General features: G+C 41.5%; 1 protein-coding gene across 12 annotated transcripts in view; it reads right to left on the bottom strand.

Annotated features, from left to right (window-relative positions):
* Positions 1-15,678, bottom strand: part of auts2a (activator of transcription and developmental regulator AUTS2 a) — a 447,510-nt gene extending 431,832 nt beyond the window's left edge. For 9 of the 12 annotated variants that reach the window (XM_049592774.1, XM_049592780.1, XM_049592778.1 and 6 more), the window contains exons 1-2: positions 15,507-15,678; positions 12,508-13,248 (exon numbers count right to left, since the gene is read on the bottom strand). In XM_049592774.1, coding sequence (XP_049448731.1) covers positions 12,508-12,795 — 288 coding nt within the window. In that variant the 5' untranslated portion in view covers positions 12,796-13,248; positions 15,507-15,678. Of the gene's footprint in view, positions 1-12,507; positions 13,249-13,988; positions 14,678-14,702; positions 15,381-15,506 lie in introns of those variants that run through there. The other 3 variants (XM_049592776.1, XM_049592775.1, XM_049592777.1) reach the window with 3 other exon arrangements.
* Positions 15,679-21,324: the final 5,646 nt, after the last annotated feature.

Here is a 21,324-nt window from a genome sequence, read left to right as displayed (position 1 = left end):
CTCTGACACCTCCAAAATGCAGCCAAATGAATATCGGCCATTGCTGCCAAGAGACTGGAATAAATACACGTGTGGAAGGTGGAAACTTAATTAAAAGGCTGGAAAAGAGGTATTATTCACTAGATATAAATATCCATCAAGGCAGCGTGGAACAAGGAGAGCAGCCTGATGTGTCCTTGTTCATCAACCTGCATTCTCGCAGGAACAAAGCTGGAGGAAAACCTGGCTTGATACTTATGCGCCTTAATTGTTTGAAATGTCATTTTTTTTCCTCGTCTTTTGGAAACAAGCTGTCGATACATTTGATTTCACATTAGCCTCTTTCTTACAATGAAGTACCAATCAATGTGTTCTTCTCTGCCTGCACTTACAAGTCCTCCTCCAGGCAGACTTCTGAGGGCTGTGCCAAAGAAAATCAATTGTTTTTGAAATGCTGGCAAGCCGACAGCAGCATCCCACAAACGGCATACAAGAAGAGAAAAAATGCCAGACTGTTAAACTGCAATTCATCATCTCCATTTGGCCATATATGAGAGGAATACCCTTTGCTGACATAATTACTGCAGTTGATCCTCTCCGCTAAGGCCTGAGAACTGTCCTTTAACTCCGGCTCCACTTTAAATGTCAATAGCCATTAATTAACCGGCCGTTATTTGTTATTTGAAGGTCTGACAACTCATCAATGAACCTATTATCATTTTGTTGAACTCCTCACTCCATACCACCTCCACCCCCCACCCCCACACTGATGACTCAACTTAATCCGTGAACCATGATGCTCCACCGTGCCCCAGCTTGCTTGTGTCACATCTCCAAGGCCAGTGTGGGTGTGACAGATGGGTGTGAAGCTGGTGCCTAAAATTAAATAACTGATGGGCGCAGCAGAAATCATAAATAGAAATTGCCACTTAATTGGACCCAACAAGGTCCTGGTGGTGCATCAGTGGCGCTGAAATGAAATGTAAACGGCAGAAAAAGCACAAGCAGAGGATTTCCACGGCTCTCATGAAAACATTTCTCCTCCAGCAGACACATGGTTTATACATATCCTTGTTATGGACGTTTTGTCAGTGTGATGTAAAGCCCGCAGTGAAAGGCATTAAAGCTCTTTGTAATCGATTGACTATCTCCTCGCTCCCTGGTGGTCAGCAGCTAGCAGCCTGCTGTTTGGTGCAGTTAGGCATGACATGTCGAATCCAGTGCTGGTGTGCAACCTGATGCAATACGTCTTACAGCAGCCAAAGACTGGTTTAGCACATATTTTTGGTCTTTTTCTCTCCAGCTCGGCTGCGAAAGGAGGGATTATTTCAGGCAACTGGGATTTTCAAGGGTAAACTGACACTTGACATTTTAGTAATTGTGTATCTCTTGCTTAAATGAAGCTAATGAAACACAAGTATACAGATAAACTCTTGGTGACCATGGGCAGATTATGAGACAGTGGGTCCCTGGACACAGATATGCAAAAAGCACCAACACCTATCTGCACTTAGGAGCAAGACACACAGACTGAGTCATAGATTTGCCTCTTTTGTGTTTGTTTTGCATCTCTTTGTAGTTGTTATATACCTGTTTTACGGTTTTGTGTCTCTTCCAAGTCATTTTGTGTCTCTTTGAGGTACAGTTGTTTTTCGTGTCTTTGTAGTTGTTTTGTATCTTTTTGGTCTATATTTGTGGATCTTTGCAATATCATTTTGTGTCTCGTTGGGGTATATTAATGTCTCTCTGCCGTCGTTTTGTGTTTCTTTGTAGTTGTTTTGCTTCTCTTTGTAGTTCCTTTTCATCTTCTCTAGTCGTTTTGTGTCTCTTTCGGGTATATCTGTGTAGCTTTGCAGTTATTTTGTGTTCTTTTGCAGTCGTTTGGTGTCTCTTTGTAGTTGTTTTGTGTCTCTTTGTTGTTATTTTGCTTCTCTGTGCAGTTTTTCATTTTTTCTTGTTGTTTCATGTCTCTTTGGGGTATATTTGTATATCTTTACTGTTGTTTTGTGTCTCTTTGTAGTTGTTTTGCTTCTCTTTGTAGTTTCTTTCTATTTTTGCTAGTCGTTTTGCATCTCATCATGGTTGTTTTGTGTCTCTTTGGGGTGTATTTGTGTCTCTTTGCAGTTATTTTGTGTCTCTTTGCGGTCGTCTTGCTTCTCTTTGTAATTCCTTTCCATCTTTTCTAGTCATTTTGTGTCTCTTTGAAGTTGGTATGTGTTAATTTGGGTGACAATTTGCAGGTGGAGGCCAGGGAGGCCCCTGGGACTGTGCCCAGTTGGCCCGTTCAGTAACCCATCCATTTTGGTGACTGTTTCAGAACACAGCTTAATACACTGCTGCTTATGGTCCAAAAAAATCACTGGAGGCTATGATTTCTGCCACACTTTGGCCAAACTGGGAAACCAAAAACATTAGGAATTATCCTCTGGACCACACGCAATAAAATCTGGCTGTCTGTCGTCGGAAATATTGATAAAATCTTGATCTGGAACAGTAAAACCAGTGTTGGACATACAAAGAGACAAATAGATAAACTAACTAAACAACAAGCTGAATAACTAATGGCAGCCTTAAACCAAAAGACTTTTTTAAATGATTTCACTGTTGCAGACAAACTTCAATGAGAGTATTCACTTAGCTGTGGCGCATTTACATGATCTTGATCGTTTGGTCTAAGGAGGTCATAAAACTGTCCCAGGTGTCTTAACTCAGTCTTCTTCTTGTCTTGCAATTTCGACAAAATCAAACATATCTAAAATTATCAGATGTTTTTGGTCTTGGCTCGCACAAATTGTTAAGAATAGCTGTGCTCTCTCCAGCAACAGTTAACATGGAGTTGTCTTGGACTGTGGAAAAGACGGAGATACTGGTGGAGTTGTGGAGTGAACAATAGTTTGTGTTTGAACAGTTTGCCTCTCATTCCCGCGGTCTCCTCCCACTAAAATAGCTAACCAACGGATGTAAAGTTTGATGCACATACAGTTCATCTTAACAGATTATATTGGTGCCAAACTGACCATTATACTGCCGATATATGACACCATTAATCTTGTGTATCTAAAATGAAGTGTTTCACATGAGAACATCTTGTTTCTTAAATGGCGTTTGGTGTAATATTTTCTACCAGGAGCAGGATGGGAAATAGTCTGAAAATGAATCTAGTTTTAGTCTTGCAAATAGTGACCATGCAAGATCCCCAGTCTTTGAAAAATCTTATAGTGTGTGACTAAACACTCACATTGTCTTTACACGTGAGAGGGTATTGAACTTAGGTTTTTTTAATCAAAGTCTTTCAGTGTATGGTAAGAATAAGTTAACAACTAAATGAGCAAAAGGCAATCACATAATTATAGAGTACAATTTCCCAGACTGACGTTAAAATCTCAAATAATAATTATCTATTTCCTCAAAAAGGAACATTTCCTAGAGCTGTATAATCCAGTTGTATAGACAAAATAGACAAAAATGTCTAATGAATTGTAATAATTATTCAAATGACAATATTTTGTTGTTTATCCTGTTTTTATTAATCTATTAAGTAAAAAACAAAAGACCCATTCCGCACTGCAGGCGCCAAACTGCTTGTGTCAGCTCTGCACGTCTATTCCAATACTAGGCTGCTCTCCCAGTCTCACCCATATGTGGTGTTATGCAGTTATGTGCCCAGTGCCATTGCTGTACACTGTTTGTGCATTAGGTGAATCTATTGTCTTCTGTTTTTTATGGTGTGTAACAAATTAAGTTAGAGGGGAAAATTGTTTAGAGGAACAACAAAACCTGCAGGAGCTCTGTGGGGCATTGTGAATTAAGAAGTCTTTCCAGACCTTTAAATGCGAAATCAGAGTAGAACAGACACTGCAAATGTACTAATTTACACAGCGCTGCTTTTGTGCTGTTCATCGTATTATCACAGCCAGTCAATCATGTAATAGACTGCTGTTAACCTGCTGAGCAAGAAGATGAGGTGTTGTTATTAGAGTTAAAGAAACAGGGGTAAGTCTAGCCCTCGAGTGTAATGTTAAACAGCAGCGGACGGAAGGCTGGAAAAGGAAAGGGTGTAATTGGACAGGAGCCTGATCACCTGTATCAGGTATTACATGCATAGAAGGAGAATGTATGTGTGCATGTGTGCACACTTAACAAACATACTGATGTCAGAAACCACTAACTATTGGGAAATAATGAGCACTTAACTAAGGCAACATGTTTAAACCAATTTTGGTCAGCAGGGGCATGCTGAGGTTTGTGACACCTTTCAAGTTAAATGGGCAAAGCACAGCAAAGGTTTTAGGGGAGAAGGCACTCAATAATTTAGTAATTTCTTCAAGTGCTGTAATAGGTTGCAGCTCAGGCCTCTGTCTCCAAACCAACTCCTTCAAAAGAACAGCTGCTGCTGCTGTGTACTTTGATCTCAGGGCAGTGAAAGAACACTCCTCAATACATCTTTGTAATTTCTAGCTCAATTTAAAGTGAAAGAGTTTAGGTTTGGCAAAGTGAGCATGCTGAGCTCAAATTCTGAAACACAAAAAATATTAAATAGTGAGCAGATGAATGACTGCCTGTCAGGTATTGTAGCATATCTTTGTAACTTAGAGCTCGTTCATACTCCCTTTATGTATGATAATTGATAAGTCCATTTCAAATGTTGTAAACATCACTGCCCACAGACTACTATGCGTCGTTATGATTTCGTTTGTGAAGGCAAGGAGGGCGCGCAGTTCTTTTGTCTCCCCAGTTGCTCATCTTTACAGTGTCTGTCAGGTTTGTGTTTCCCTCTTGCTACTAGCTGCTCGCTAATTCCTGCTATCAGCTGTTTCCTGTTTATCCATCGCCAGTGGGTCGCACGTGCCACGTCATCAACAGCTCCTACCACAAGTCATCATCAGCCCCTCCCGTGGCAGAAGGGCGCCTCATTCTTTTTAAACTAAAAAGGTTCCGCCAATATGTTTACCCCTACGCGGCGGAAGATTGGGCACCTCGGATCAACTCGCCAATCTGGCTCTGTGTCTCTAAACGCTCGCAGCTTGCCGGCAAAACAGCCCAACATTTGCCGAAAATCAGGCAGTGTAAAAGGAGCTTCAGTTAAACTACACTACACTGCCTCAACAATCACTGGTAGTACTGCTTAATTTCGTCCTTATCTGTAAGTAAGGACTGGGGAACAGAAAAAACCCTGCTGACACAGGGAGAACATGCAAAATCCGCACAGAAGGGCTCCCCCGTACCCCAGTGTTCAAACCCCCACCCTGGATATGAACTGGTAACCGTCTTGCTGTAACAATGCTAACCACTGAACCACCATGCTGCCCACAAAAATCCACAGTAATACAGATATAAGGACAAATGAAAGAGCAGTTAGAACAGTCTGTTAAGTTCAGAGAATGACATCACTTTACTGTAATACAGCCTTTAAAACCAGGAAAAGACACTTATGATACTTATGACAATATCTAGTCTCATATCACAATATCGATATAATATTGAGACACTGCCCAGCCCTATGCCTTAGCGCTACATTATTAGACTAATAAGCTCATAATAAATACATATCTGCTCTGTATCAATAAAATCTGCTATCCCTGAACTCCAAATGCACCCAGAGAAAACTACACATCCTGAAACTATAAAGTGTTTCTCCACTCAATAAAAGAACATCAAAATGCCTCGGAGCTATACCTCTACTTCTTGCACTTGATACTTTCTCTGACAGGGAAAAACACAGCCTTATGATCATAAAGAACATAGTCTATTTATTCTCTGCAAAACACTTATTCTGTGGCGTTGCTTTGTGTTCACACTTTCAACTTGAATCCATACGAGAACAGCCTTATTAAGTTGTATGGTTTTCAACAGTTCAAGGGGTATACAGGCAGAAAGCTTTTCTTTATTGCCATCACGGAAATTGCAGCCAAGATGGTGGATTTTAGAAAGGGCGTTTTCAAACTACACAATCATTAACTTGTGTGGTGTGTATTTAGAGGCACATCCTGTATCCTGCAAAAGTGGAAAGCATATCATTGTTTTATTAAGACTTGGCTGTAGATGAGGACAGAGAGAGAGAGAGCAAACAAGAAACACCAACGAGCCGTAATATGCTCTCTCACTGGCTTCGTCCAGCTGATGGTTTAGTTTGATTCCAACAGCAACTTCCTGTTCAGCTGCTCTTAATGACAATAGTCCAACATGGTGGAGTGTGCTCCAAACTGCAGCACCAACCCGACAGCCCAGCAATCAAGACAACAATATGTCGTAGAATATGTACCAAACGCAACTTGAGTATCTAAAGAGCCTCATCATGGACGCTTGAGCCCTGAGACTGCAAAAAGAGAAATGCAAAGCTAAGATATCAGCATGCACATGAAAAGCAGGCCTGGGAGCAGTGTTGCTCCAGCACTGTGGTGACAGATGGAGAGCACTAGCATATACCTCCAGGGGTCTGACCTCATCAGAATTTAACTTTACCCAGACAGAAAAAGAGCCACTGGTGCTGTGATATGCTTGTGCATAGTTCCATATATACACCACATAGAGTCTTAACATTGTCGGGTAAAAGGAAACAGGAGTTAACACTGTAAAACAGGGCGGCAAAGGGAAAGTCAGACCCACATCACCTCGATGTTACTCACAATGTGAAGAAACTGATGTAATGAAAATGATACTGAAAATATTGAATAAACAGAAATCCAATTATTAAAGCTATGGAGTCAGTGAAATGCAAGAGAAGCTCCGACAAGTCTGATCCTTAATTGAAGATTAAAGAGGGGAAAAATCTCTCTCCAACGCTTCTGAGAAATGTTTAGCCTCCCTGATACAATCTCTTAAAAAACTCTTCAATAAACGGTCATCTCAGAGTCATTACAAACACAAGGCAGTATTTAAAAGATTCTTCCTGGGAGTACTTAAACTTTATTAAACGTGGCTAATTTGACTTATTTCTATCTGTATCAGCAACTTCCTGATTAACCCCCAGTCATAATTTTAACACAGTCACATCTGAGAGCTGCCAAGAACAATATGTCTTCTATCGTTGGCCTGTGAGCAGCTATAATGAAAGTAAGTGGGGGGTCGAGTGGCTCGCTGAGGGGCACTTCAGAGGTAGTAACTGAGCTGGATCTCATTCTTATTCCAGGTCTACATCTTCCAAGACCGATAGAGACATTTGAGCCACTGACCTTACAAACCTGACTCTTTGGCTTTTAGGATCCCGTAGCAACGTTTGATATCATTTCTCTGCTTTGTCACCTCGTTCTCTCAAACTAGGAGAGAAGACAGTTTTAACTTCATTAACAGTTAAAACAGCACCAGTGCGACCAATTCCAGGAGGAAGCAAGTGTGTGTTTTGCTCTCTCCCAGACTCTGCTCTTTTTGGCTGTCTGTCTCCGACTTCAGCAGCTGTTGCTTCGACCACGCAGCTCTGAGTGACCGCTGGGTGACCACAGTCTTTTTCTCGGTCAGCCAAGCTCAATCAAATCCTGTCATGTGCTTGCTTGGGTTGTCAAGAAGCAGCATATTATGATGTTTCTGCATTAAGCTAGCTGTCACTTGCATCTCGGTGTTCGAACCAGCTGCTGCTAAAACTGGAGTGCCCATGTATTCTGACGTTTATGGTATATGCATTGAAACAGCCCAGGATATGCATGAGTTTACGCATGTGTTTCAAAATAAGGTGTTCACACATATGGGTATATGCTATTCTCTATTTCATTCAATTCAAAACACTTCATATGTCCCCAGGGAGCAATTTGCAGAGGCACGTTAAGCAGTAAGCAGCCAAATATAGTACATAAACACAAACATAAGATAAGATGATAATAAAGATATTATCGGTGCAAAGTACTAGGCAAAGTCTACAAGTAATATCACAGGGCTGCCCCTTGAAAGTCAAAGATTCGAATCAGTCAGAGACCCCTCAGTCGACTGAAATTGCTTCAAGGTGAGCAATCATTTTGGGGGTTTTGTGTTTTTTGTTTGTCAGTGTGCTGCACAGTGTACTTTTGGGGACATTTTGGTCCCTAGATTTTGCTGCAGAGTAAGTGCTCATGACTTTGATGCTACTCTTTGGCACAAACAGCTGCGGACATGATGCAGCGGCACAAAGGAGGAGAAACTTTACATCGTAAGGCTCCGAGATAACATTTTCTTCTTTCTTCTGCTCGGAAGTGTCGAATTTACAGCTCACAGCAACTTAACATGACACAGTCTCTGGCTTTTGCTTGATATGTCGTGTGGAGAAAAAATTTTGTTGCACATTTTCGATCTGTCGTTTGCGCCGCTAGCTTGTTTACTATATTATGTGAATGTCTCTTTCAAACTCAACATCCCGCTGAGCCCCGTTCAAACTTTAAAACTTTATATGGAAAAACCGAATCATAAGTATTTGTCTAAAACGGCCAAATCTGATTGGACTGACATCATCTTGAGTCTGGTACAGCCCTAAAACTAAATATCTCTGGGTTCTTGGCTGTTCACTGCACAAAACAAGATATGCAAAGATGTCGTCTTGGACTTTGAGGACTTTCTAGTATATTTCCAACAACACTGAGATAATCTGCTGCTGGTTTATTGGAGGTTCCCAGCAACAGCCGGAAGAAGATCAGGATTGCAGCCTTTGTCAATGACACCCCAACGCAATGGAACACACGACCTATAGATATCAGGGAAGCTAGCTCGCTAAATATTTTTAAAAGAAAGCTAAAAGTGTATCATTCACTTTAGCCTTTAACTAGCTCTGACTTCCTGATACAGGTCTGATAGTCTTTCTTTTAATGCTCATGCTGCTACAACTCTTTAAAAATTTGACTTGATTTGATGGTTTATAGTTTTACAACTCTATGATTTTATGAATCAGTTCTATTTTATGTTCATTCTGTCTATTTTCATGTGAAGCACTCAGTGCTTTCACTGCCCTATGAACAAACTTAATCATTATCATTATTAGTATTTTACAGACCAAACAATCAGTTAATTGAGGATATAATCAGCAGCCTATTGAAGCATGCAGTACAGTTTCGACCTTGGAACAACATGAATAAGGCTAAAAACTCTGAAGCAACCTCAAGGCAGCAGGTGCATGGTGCTACACTACAGCAGGTTATCAACATGGAGGACGGAGCTCTGTGGACATGGTCTTAGTCCAGATCCTACTGTCAGTGATTGTGTGTACAGGAATATGAATCACCAGCTTCTGTTATTAATGCCGCCATTACATTTGGGACACGGGACAGCAAACTGCTTTATTTAAAGCTCACCGACAACTGTAAGAAGTAATACAATACAATATTGCCATCTCCTTTCACTTCCCCCGTGAGATGATACTGTATTAATAACTTCTGTCACAATATCATAGAAACCCTCCTGTGTGTACCCATTTGCACTCACACACAAACACAAGTATAATTCATTTTTCTCTTGCTCGTACATGAACATGCATTTTTATTACTCAGTAAAGCACTCTGTGACAAGATTGTTTTGTAAGGAGTGCCTTCTAAATCACTGTGATTTGATATTAATGTAATTTGATACTGCAATATGTTTTGATTTATTAGTGTGTTTTTCATGCGGTCGACTGCAGTAAAAGGCTGTTGTGTAGGGTAATAAAATGTCAAAAATCATTTCTGCAATATACATACAACTGTAAATAGCTTACAATCAGGATTTGTAAGGCAGCAGCAGCAGCAGCATTTCCACCTTTTTTTAACTTCATTAAATGTTCATAAATTCGTAGATTTTATACTATATGTTGCAATTAAAGACCCTGAAATACTGACTAAAATATCTTAGTGCCAGTCAAATGTACACTGACAAAAACAGGGGTTACTTTTCTAGGCAAAATGAGATCCATATAAAAAGAGAGAAGCCAAAAAACTGGTGACACCTCAAACTGCAGAGACTATGATTAAGACACTGAAAAGGGTAAGTGGCGGAGCAACCAACAAGAGTTTAACAATGAAAATAAACTTAATAAAAATTCAATGCATCTCAAGCTAATTTATTTTACTTCCCACCCTTGATTTCTGAGTTGTCATCTAACCAGACACCCATACTCTGAATAGCAGTGCTTTCGCAGACTAACACAGAAAAGAATAATGGAAAGAACAACAGAAAGAACGTCAAACAAAACGAGGAGAAAGAGGAAGGACGAGCAGGCACAGCACTGTTGAAGAGAGTCATTCGAAATAACACGGCACCTGAAAAAGTCTTGATCTGACGAACAAAGGGATACAGTGAGGACATGTGCTACTGTACGTATCCTTGAGACGGGTCACACCAGCGAACAAGAGATTAGAATCACACTGCATACATTAGAATGTGCAAGTCAGGCTGAGTTATCCGTGGACACCCCCCGAGTCTGACCTTGTGAAGATACAAACGACTTTCACATCCTGCTGAAACAAGATCAGATACTAAAGCGCTACAAAATGTATGCTGAAATATCTGATGCTTAATTAACAGCTGTAGTTTGGTAATGTTTGCTGTGAAATCAGCAGTAACTTGACACTCTACACACAGGTGCCATTGCAACCATCACATCTTACATGTACAAGTTCTGAACAACAACAGCAATGGAGGAGAAATATGGTAGTATACTGTACACTCACCAGCCACTTTATTAGGTACACCTGTTCAACTGCTCCTAAACGCAAATAACTAATCAGTCAAACACATGGCAGCAACTCAATGCATTTAGACATGTAGACATGGTCAAGACAACCTAATGAAGTTCAAACCGAGCATCAGAATGGGAAGAAAGGTGATTTAAGTGACTTTGAACGTGGCGTAGTTGCATGTTGTATTTCAGAAAATGATCTACTGGGATCAAATCATCTCAAACTGGTTTCTTGAACATGACAATGAGTTCACTGTACTCCAATGGCCTCCACAGTCACCAGATCTCAGTCCAATAGAGCACCTTTGGGATGTGGTGGAACGGGAGATTCTCATCATGGATGTGCAGCCAACAAATCTGCAGCAACTGTGTGATGTCATCATGTCAATATGGACCAAAATCTCTGAGGAAAGTTCCAGCACCTTGTTGAATCTACATCACAAAGAATGAAGGTAGCTCTGAAAGCAAAAGGGGTCCAACCTGGTGCTAGCAAAGTGTACCTAATAAAAATTAATGTACGTTTCCTTTCATGAACCCACGTAGAGCGGCAAGTCCATCCTTAACTCCCTACGTGCATCAGCTCTATTTCATCCAACAAAGTACTCTACCTTGCGCCAATATGTTTACTACCCCAGATATTCCATATCACAGCAACCAGAGCATCTCAGCTAAAAAAAACTCTGCCTCCAAAGTGCTCTCAAGCGCTCCCAGCTGGCCGTTTCCTGAAGCGCACCTAGTGTTTCAGCTAGAGGAAAAAAGCTCTGGTGGACACTTGTGCAAATATCCTCTCATTTCATCTACACCATGTTCAGACTCTCAGATAATAAAACAGTTGTGTTCACGCTGAAAACCTGTGTGTAGGCCAAGAATCAATAAGGGAATCGATAAAGAATCAGACTGATAAGCAGAGTCGATACGGCATTGCTATCACTAAAATCTTATGAATTCCCATCTCTAATACCTGACACACTGACACATAAAGACAGGAAACAATATAAAAGAAACACCTGAAAAATGAGTGGGAAAACCACTGATGCAGGGGTCCAAGCAGTCTCTGAATAGTGTCGGAAAGAGTGGGAAAATGATGTGAATCATACGCTATGGCCTCCGCAGTCACCTAATGAACACCTGTGGGAGAGTTTGGACCGATGTGTTAGACAGCACTTTCCACCACCACAATCCAAACACCATATTAGGAAATAATGGTTCCAGAAACTTGTAGAATTTATGTCAAGGAGCACTGAAGCTGTTCTGAAGGCTCGTAGCAGCCCAACACCTTACAGAGAAACTTTCCCTTTAATGTGTCAACCATCTGTAAGTTACCATTATAGAAAAATATGGCAGTGGTGCTGTATATATAACATGCTTGCTCGTGTAAGTCATAATTCAGAACTCCATCGTTGGAAGGCAGCCTGTGCCCAGTTTGCAGTCCAAGGAAAATGGATAGCCAGTGCCCAATAAATTACTCCCACTCTGAATAAACTGTTGTAACATAGATCAAATTGCTTTTTTACTCTGAAGCATACAAAAACACAACAGCCACTACAACCACAGCTGAACATCCCTCATCTGGTGCACAGCTTTGCTGGAAAACTCTTGTTGAAAACAAATCCAGAGCGGTGCACACAACAACAACAACAGCCTCTCAGTGACACAGATAGTAATCTCTGGCTGCAGTGCTACATTTAAAGCTACATCTGTTCAACTCCAGCTCACACAACAGCCAAATATGCAGGCAGCAGCCAAAACGCTGGGCCGGCCCAGTCAGAGAGGCGCACAATAATAAACACATCTTTACACAGCGTTAAGAGACTTTCAACTGGATTGTCATGCAAAAGCTCAACACACACACACACACACACACACACACACACACACACACATATATAAGGCTGAAGGGGCTAACCCTGTGGTTTACTCACCTCCAGAGCCTCCAGGGTCACAAACCCCGTGATGGAGAAGCCATCGATGATGTCCTCTTCAGCAGAAGTAGACTCCTTCCGCTTTCTCCGCGGGGGTCGAGGGCGGGATGAGGAGGGCTCCCTGTCGCCCTCCCGCTCTGAGTCGGAGGAGAAGCGAAAGACGGAGCCCTTGACATGGTTGTTCCTTATCCCATTTGATCTCCTGTCCCGATCCCTCACTGACCTTGACTTCCTCTTCTTGCGGAGGCCACTAGATCGAGGGCCATCCATGTCCTTCATGGGAAACATCCAGATAAACCCGCCTCTTACAGGGAAACAAACTCTTCAAGGGCCAAACACTGGCTCTGCTTGACCTCCACTCACGTGAAACCACCCTCCAAGGAGAATATCCGCAATATCCAAGCAAATTTTATTAACGTATTAGATCCAAGGTAACCATGTAATATCCAACAGATGAAGCCTTTTACAGGAAACACAAAACTGCATCGAGTCACTGAACCACGCTAGGTTCCAAGCAAAGATCCCCAAAGGCAGTCCATCAAATCCTTCAACAGAGGTGTAAAATGATCTATTAAACACGTTATCACCGAGCTGTCAATTCCACCAGAGGAAGAGCTTTTCAAGTTAAAGCAAATATCTGCTCAGTGAACATGTCCCGCCACGGTGAGTTGAGCAGGTGACGCCACATCTTTCTTCTCCAGGAACCTACTCCTCTTACCCAAGGTCAGCAAACTCTCCCTCCTGGAAGATAAAGACGGGGAGAGACAAAGAGAGAGCGCACATTTGTTCACTCAGCAAGTTCAACTGTGCATTTACTCAATGAGCCATTTTCAGAAAAGGTGCGGTGTACTATACACATGGCCTTTGCCATTCTACATAATGCAAGATGAATGTTTTATTAGGGTGGCTACAGTCTCATCTGCTAAGTATACTGTGTTTTCTTTCGCTGCCAGGTCATTAAGCCCTGAGATGAGACGATTATGCATTGTGAGTGCTCTTTCACTAGTGTCTCTGAAGCTTTTGCCAGGCTTGTAACCTAAACTGTCTTTTTAATGATTAAATTTCTTTAATTAATTACGTACCAGAATTTTTACTTTGCCACTTGGTGTCTAAAGCCTGTCAACATGAACTTGTTGCTTTTGGCACAGGCACAGCTAGTTTTAAATGGTGTACAGAGACTTTGAATAACTGCACAAATGCAAATATCAAGTGTGGCAACGTATCAGTACACAGGTCTGACTACTATAATTAAAAGTGGTTGCTCTTGTGCCTGAAATAAAGCCTTAAATATATCACCCATCATCATACTGTATTAAGAACAATTATTTGTCAGTAAATCTATCCTCCCTCTTTCGCTGGTGTTTTGTTGCATTAAATTAGAACAAACTTGTATGAAGGCATGGTACATTACAGTGGCATTCACATCAATATTACATAAAGACATTAGAAATGTAGTTTCATTTTTATGCATGGTGTAATACCTTCAATATCCAATTAAATTTTTTCTAATATCTTAAAGACTTCTAAGCTGCCTACATATGGTATAAATGATCTGAGAGCTCTATTCAAATAAAACAATCCTGACTTGTAGACATTCCTCAATAGCTTCTCCAAATGAACAGGTTCATTATGACAACCATCTCGTTTCTTCTAAAATATCACCTTGGACGTGACACCTTGCTCAAATATTCCACAAATCAAAAACAGCAATATTTCTCTCCCTTTCGTGAATGAAAGCAGGTCTAATTGAAGAGGGAGATGTCCTTGAGCTTTTACACACACTCTAAATGACTTCAAGACAAATGCCAAGACCCTTTCATAATGCCATCCTGCTCCTCACGATAAATCTTAACATGGCATACCTTCACTGTCTGACACTGAAGGCATCTGGCTGCTTAATGATATTAGGATGCAACATTCAACAGCTTGCAGTCTTATTCTGGATTGTTCTCAAGGCATAGCCTACAGTCTAGGCCTAAAGCCACTGGAAGTCACTCTGGCATTGTAGTCTAAAACACATATGGCTTCTCTATGTGTCCAGAATATCAATTCTCATCCATTACATCATAGAAATGGTATTCCATGTGGAAGAAAAACTGAATCAACAAACTGCAGGCTTTAACAAAGCCTCTCTCTGGATAACCATGCCTTTAAAAAAAATGCTGGTGGACATTTCAAACACAGAGAAATCGCACCTTTTCTGCATCAGCACACAAACCCAAAAGCAATCTAGCTCAGTCAACCACCATCTTCAACTTTACATTGTCTCCTTGGACACAGGTTGTCATGTAATGTGGCTCATCTGGATTCTGCAGCATGCATTTAGTCCCCAAATGCTCTGCTACACCCTGCAAAGTCACAAATGTTTCAAACATGCACAATTAGAGCCATTTAGAGAAATAAAATTGCTTATAATTAAATGGACACATAACAAAGGCACATCCAACAAGCCAGCATGCCAACATTTAACTATGCAGCAACCATTCAAAATATTCCTGCCATGCAGACAGATGTCTCCAAAGAAAGGTAAATCCACCTTTACTGTAATAACGGTCCTAAAGCTTTTCCCCCAGTACCTATGCCTTTAACCTGATGCCCCGTGCCAGCACTCATCTAATGACACACACTGCACAAATAGCTCCCAAAATATCGCTTATTGGAGAAAAACTGGATCCTCGCACTCGCCCTGGCTTCCCTAGCTCAGTAAAAGACTCTTTCCCTTGTCTCCGCTCACAGTCCCTTTTTGTCTGCCTGTGCTGTCAGTACAGATCTCAGGCTCTGTAATCCAGTCCAGCCCACAACAGCAGCAGCGGACTGGCACTGCCTCCTGCTCTGCTCCGGCTCTCCAAGCTTCATTTTCCACTGTAAGACACACAACAAAAGCAAGCCTCTCTCTCTCTCTCTCTCTCTCTCTCTCTCTCTCTCTCTCTCTCCTCTCTTCTTCTCTTTTTTTTTTTCTTTGCTCCAAGACACGTCATGCAAAACGAAGAAATGCAAACCCTTGCGAGTGAGGAGGGACCGTCCGGACAAGTTGCAGGCCTTCGGTCACTATTAAAAGATAACGCACAGGAAGGTTTGGAGCTGACAAAATAAATCCCGCAAAGGAAAACCATAGGGTATCTCCTCCTCCTCTCTCCCCAGATCCGAGCTTCAGGATCCCGGAGAAGGGGGACCGGGGCGCAGTGATACGGCGATGCCGCAGTGCCGCTTTACAGGCTGCACGCTTCCTCCTCGGCGCAAATAGTGCTGTCTTTGGAAATTCTGGTAGGCTCCGACTTAGAATAAAGACTCCCTGCTATCAAGAATATGTCGGAACACACACCTTGTGTTACTCTGGAATAAACATAAAACGCATTTTTCTGTTTGCCCTACATTTAATGGCAAAAAATCATTGTGAATATAAGTAGTGATAAGTTTGTGCATGCAATTGCTGTGGATAAAAACACTGCCACAGTGGTTTGTCATTACTTAATGAACCTCAGCTGTATCAGAGCACAACAGCTGCTGGTAGAAATATGCATTTATTAGCTTAATTACTGAAACAAACAGGATATTCAAACGTATGATAATAACACCTTCAAACAGGGCTCCCACAGTTTGTTGTGTGTAATAAAATTATTACAGTAATCTTCCATGGATAACCTTTCATTTAATGTAACATAACGGCAGATTTATTTTCTGTACCTACTGTAAGAAACATGATATTTAAAAGTATGCTAATAACACCTTCAAAAGGGCTCCCACAGTTATGGAAACCCTGGAAAAGTCATGCATTTTCCAAGCCTGGAAAAGTCATGGAAATTTTGTTGTGTGTAATATAATTATTACAGTAATCTTCCGTGGATAACCTTTCATTTACTGTAACATAACGGCAGATTTATTTTCTGTAGCTGTCGAGGTAGAAACTGGTAGAAAAAGATTTATTTACATCTCAGCAGTGTTTCACTTTATTGTTGAGCTTTCAGTGTATTCGACCTTCATCTGAGCATACACGAGGCAACAATGGACAGGCAGGTAAGAGTAAGCACTCTCAGTCTAATCAGTGGCAGTATGTGAAACACCTGTGCACTACACTGGTGGTAGAAGCTCCACCTCCTGGGAGTTGTAGTTGTTTTTTTTTTTAGTCGTACTTCATGGAAAATTGTGGGGCATACAAATGGAAGCCATACTTCATACAGTACCAGAGCCCAAAAAAGGGGGTGGAACACTGTGAATACAGAAAAACATAACACATAATATCACAAAGCACCTTATGACAGTATCAAATTACAATTTCATTACATAGTGAATGGGACTTTGAGAGGAATCAGGCAATCCCCAAATCGAAAGTAGAACCAAGGGTTATGAAAGAGTATCAGGTAAGATCATGGATGTTTCTCCATTTTCCCGCTGCGTACCCTCCATCTTTACGTATGCCAGCTAACTGATATTAGTCTATGTTTGAAATGAGTTTGAATCTGATAGACAGGGCAAGTGGGACAAGAAAAAAATGATGAAAAAATGAAAAGTCATGGAAAGGTTTTGAAATTTTGTCTTTGAAAATGTGTGGGAACCCTGTACAAAGCTGTTAAACAAGCTAATGATGAGGAATTATTTTTTATGGAAAAGACACCATCACTCTTTGACATGTAGTCTACAGTGTTTCAGTTCTTTACCACAGTCTGTTATTATCCAAGTCACTTATTAAGATATACATGGACGTCTGTAGGCTTTATGCTAGCTCAGGTGTCTCATTATCATTTGGTTCATGATTTGCTTCAGGGGACACCCAGGGCCAACTAACACATCTCCCCATTCAACAAACACTGACAGAGAAGTCTGACCTTAGAGTACAGTAGCAATGAATAATAACACACAAAAAAAGCATGCCGTATTTTCAGTGCACATGTATGTGACCTTAAGTCAGATGTATTCATTCAAACCCTGGCGATCAGACATTTGCCTGCACCTGTGGGGTGTCACGTGCTCAATGCACTGCAAGAATATATCAAAAGAAATAACTGAATTCTTGCAGGACACAGTGATGGATTTGTAAATGCTTCACATCTGAGCCGACAAATAAGTGTAAAGTAAGGGTTCTGTAGCTGATGCATGACTGCTGCATGATTTATTGTATCGATATGGCGTTGCCCTTGAGAGGGAAACATGATTATGTAAGAGTGCAGTTACTCAAAATCCATAGAATAATTTGCCAGGACTAAACATATTCACACCATGCCGACTGTGCTGTTCAGTTCACTTTAAAGAGGAGGTCATTTTGCTTTAGTTTGTTCACTGTCATTCTTGAAAAGCAATGTTGATTCACAAAACCATGAGTGCTAGTGTCAGTCATCTGTCTATTGCTGTGCAAATATAGTGGATGAAATGTACATTTGCTTTATACACACTTGCATATATGAACTGTTATTTGATAAACCAATTAGTGAATAAAAGGAAACTGTTTTGACACTTGATCAGTCAGGTTTGGCCTGGGGGTCAGACAATAAAAAAGCAATTTGAAGATGCCACCTTGAGCATTTTTCACAATTTCCTGACATTTCACGGACTAAATGATGAAAGCTGTGGTAGGCAGAAATGTGGAAAGGGTAATGGCAGATTATGAAACTACAAATTTTATCACCGTTTCTGAAACGTTTCGCCAATACTGACACGTTTCATTTATTGTCAGACTCTCTGTTAGATTTTACTTTTAATAAGACCATCTTCCTTTTTTGCATTGCTTTGCAGTGTAGGCAGTTGTTCCCAATGCTGGAATGGCAATGTCCTCTGCAGGATTACCCACCATTTAATATCAGGATTTCACCGAATGGATGAATCATCTGCCTTTGTAGAACAGCCAATAGGAACACCATCTCTCTGAAATTACCTGTGATTGGCCAAAGTCTCCCATCATCGATTAGATTTTGTAAAGCCTGAAAACAGAGTCAAGAGGAGGTGCAGAAGTCTAGTTTTCTCTCAGACCACATGAATAACAGAGTGCTTAAAGGTTATTATGGTTTTGCCCAAAATAAAAGTGCCACCCCAGCTTTAATTGAAAAATAATTGCGAGATTAGCTGATGATAAATATGATCAGCTGCAGCCATATATAGGTAGTTTCAGTTTATACAGTACAGGCTTTATCATCAGTACTGAGCGGATGCCTTGTCGCAGATGTCACTCCAGCATTACACCAACACATATTGATTTCTGAGTCCATTAATGCCCATGGGAGGAGCATTAACAACAATGTGAACACAACAGTGTGAATTGGTGTGGTAGCAGTGGTATCAATACTGATCATATGAAGTAGAGGCTGAAAGAGAAGGGCACTTAATAATAGCTTGTTGAGCATACTTTGTTGCCATAGCCTCATAACACTGATCAAATTTAAAGAGGGAGTGAAAAATGATGGTGCCACACCTCTCAGCAATTGTTTCAGTGTGCCAATGAACTGGGAGCCTCTGCGAACAGCAGACCATGGGTGGGCTGTGTATTTTTAGCCTGGTTTAATGATGCAGAGGCTGAGTGGTGTGGCTCAGAGCTCGCTAAAGTGCCTCAATTCCCAGAGCCCGGTGGAACAGAGACCCCACCGGCCTGTAAGAATAATGCCAGGGGATACACATGCACTTGACCCCGTCTCATCTTCCAAGAGGGGTGTCCTTGTGACAAAGTGGCATGGAAGGGGAAAGACGACAGCGAGGCAGCTAATTCAGCTCTCCCAGCCACCACTCATTAGGAGGGGAAGACAAATGTGCTGCCCTATCCTCCCCTCTGCCTCTCCATAATCAGCTTTAATTACACCTTCGCCCTAACTTTCTCTGCCTACACAACTTCATTCACTGTCACACAACACTCTGGATCTTGGGATTTAATCAAACTGAAAATAAGACTGGTGTTTTTGCTACAAGAGAAATATATGATTTCTAATATATTTTATTTGAAATAATGAAACAGTGAAGCTATCAGGTCATTACAATACCACTGGCCTCCACCCTCAGCACAACAAAGGGGTCAAAGCATGGATGGATTGCTTAACAAGCTGACAGGGCACAGGCTGAGGGCCCAAAGTGTCAGGGGGGGCCCTGGCCTTCACCTGTAAACCGTCACTCAAAAAGCCTGTGGATATTCTCATTTATCCAGGTCGTAGTTATCTCAAGGCAACTGAATTCAATGCAACTGGACTTTGTTTTATCTTAGAAGACGTTTCACCTCTTATCCAAGAGGCTTCATCAGTTCATGCTTGTCAGCAGATAAAGGGAGATGTACGGTAGTTCTTAATACATCTGACCAACACAATAAGGTCTCTACATTACTCAGTGACACTAAAACCTACGAACTGCTGAAATGAGACCCAACCAGTGGCTACGAGAAAAAGACAATAGAAATCCTGCAAAAACTACAGGAAGAGGGCACCATTGATCGCCTACAATATCACCGTCTGTACCCCCAAGATGCCATCCTGTGCATATATGGGCTCCCAAGATTCACAAAGAAGGGGCCCCCCTCAGACCCATTGTCAGCAGCATTAACTTGGTCACATATAACATTGCCAAAAATTTAGCCAACATCAATTCAGTGGTCAGAAACGTCAAGTTCACAAGGAGAATAGTTTGCCATTCTTGGATTGTGACGTGCACATTACAGAGGACAAAGGCCTCCACATTGGGGTTTACAGGAAACCCACTCACACAGACCAATACTTACTGTTTGATTCTCACCACCCACTGGAACACAAACTAGGTGTTATCAGGACCCTACAACACAGAGCTGATAACGTACGTACCAGCACTCAGGCCCAAGGGAAAGAGCATGAACACCTGAGGGAGGCTCTAAAAACTTGTGGTTATTCCAAGTGGACTTTTGTGAAAACAACAGCCCGTTCCAGAAAGAATAAGGTGGATAATGAAGAAAAGAGCAAGCGCAATAACATTGCCATCCGCTGTGTGTCTGGGGTATCTGAAAAACTCAGGAGGATCTTCAACAAACACTGCATCCCTGTGTATTTTAAACCCAGTAACACACTCAGACAAAGACTGGTACATCCAAAAGACCGCACACCACACACTCAGAAGAGCAACCTTGTGTACGCTGTCCAGTGCAGTGAGAAATGTCCAGAATTGTACATTGGTGAAACAAAACAACCACTAAACAAACGCATGGCCCAACACAGAAGGGCTAACTCGTCAGGGCAAGACTCAGCTGTCTATCTACACCTCAAGGAAAAAGTACACTCCTTTGAAGACAGCAATGTGCACATTTTGGACTGGGAAGACAGATGGTTCGAAAGAGGTGTAAAAGAAGCCATCTATGTGAAATTGGAAAAACCATCTCTCAATAGAGGAGGAGCTCTGCGACACCACCTATCCCCCACCTATAATGCTGTCCTTTCATCCTTGCCCAGGAGATTTAACAGCTTAACCTCTAAAAACAATGGTCGTCCACAAATGGCCTCATGTGACTCTAATGACTCCAACGACCACCAGTGCAGCAGGAGTTTCAACGACTGTTGTTGACACACCATTGGAGCACTAACGAATCAGTGACATCATTGGCCTTGTGAAGACCTCCCCAGAGGTTAAATACTTGGGTGTTCCACACCAGCATGAACTGATGAAGCCTCTTGGATAAGAGGTGAAACGTCTTCTAAGACAAAACAAAGTCCAGTTGTATTCGACTCAATTGTCTTGAGACGCCACTCAAAAACAAGTAGGCTTCTGCCCACAAAGAGACACAAAAGACCACAGAGATGCAGAGAAACTGCAAACAGACACAAAATAACCAATAAAATGGGCAAAACAACTGCAAACAGACACAAAATGACAATAGCAAAATGAAAA

The sequence above is a fragment of the Epinephelus fuscoguttatus genome, linkage group LG12 (genome assembly GCF_011397635.1).
Source record: "Epinephelus fuscoguttatus linkage group LG12, E.fuscoguttatus.final_Chr_v1".
Taxonomy (NCBI): Eukaryota; Metazoa; Chordata; class Actinopteri; order Perciformes; family Serranidae; genus Epinephelus; species Epinephelus fuscoguttatus.
This window is presented reverse-complemented; position numbering and strand designations above follow the sequence as displayed.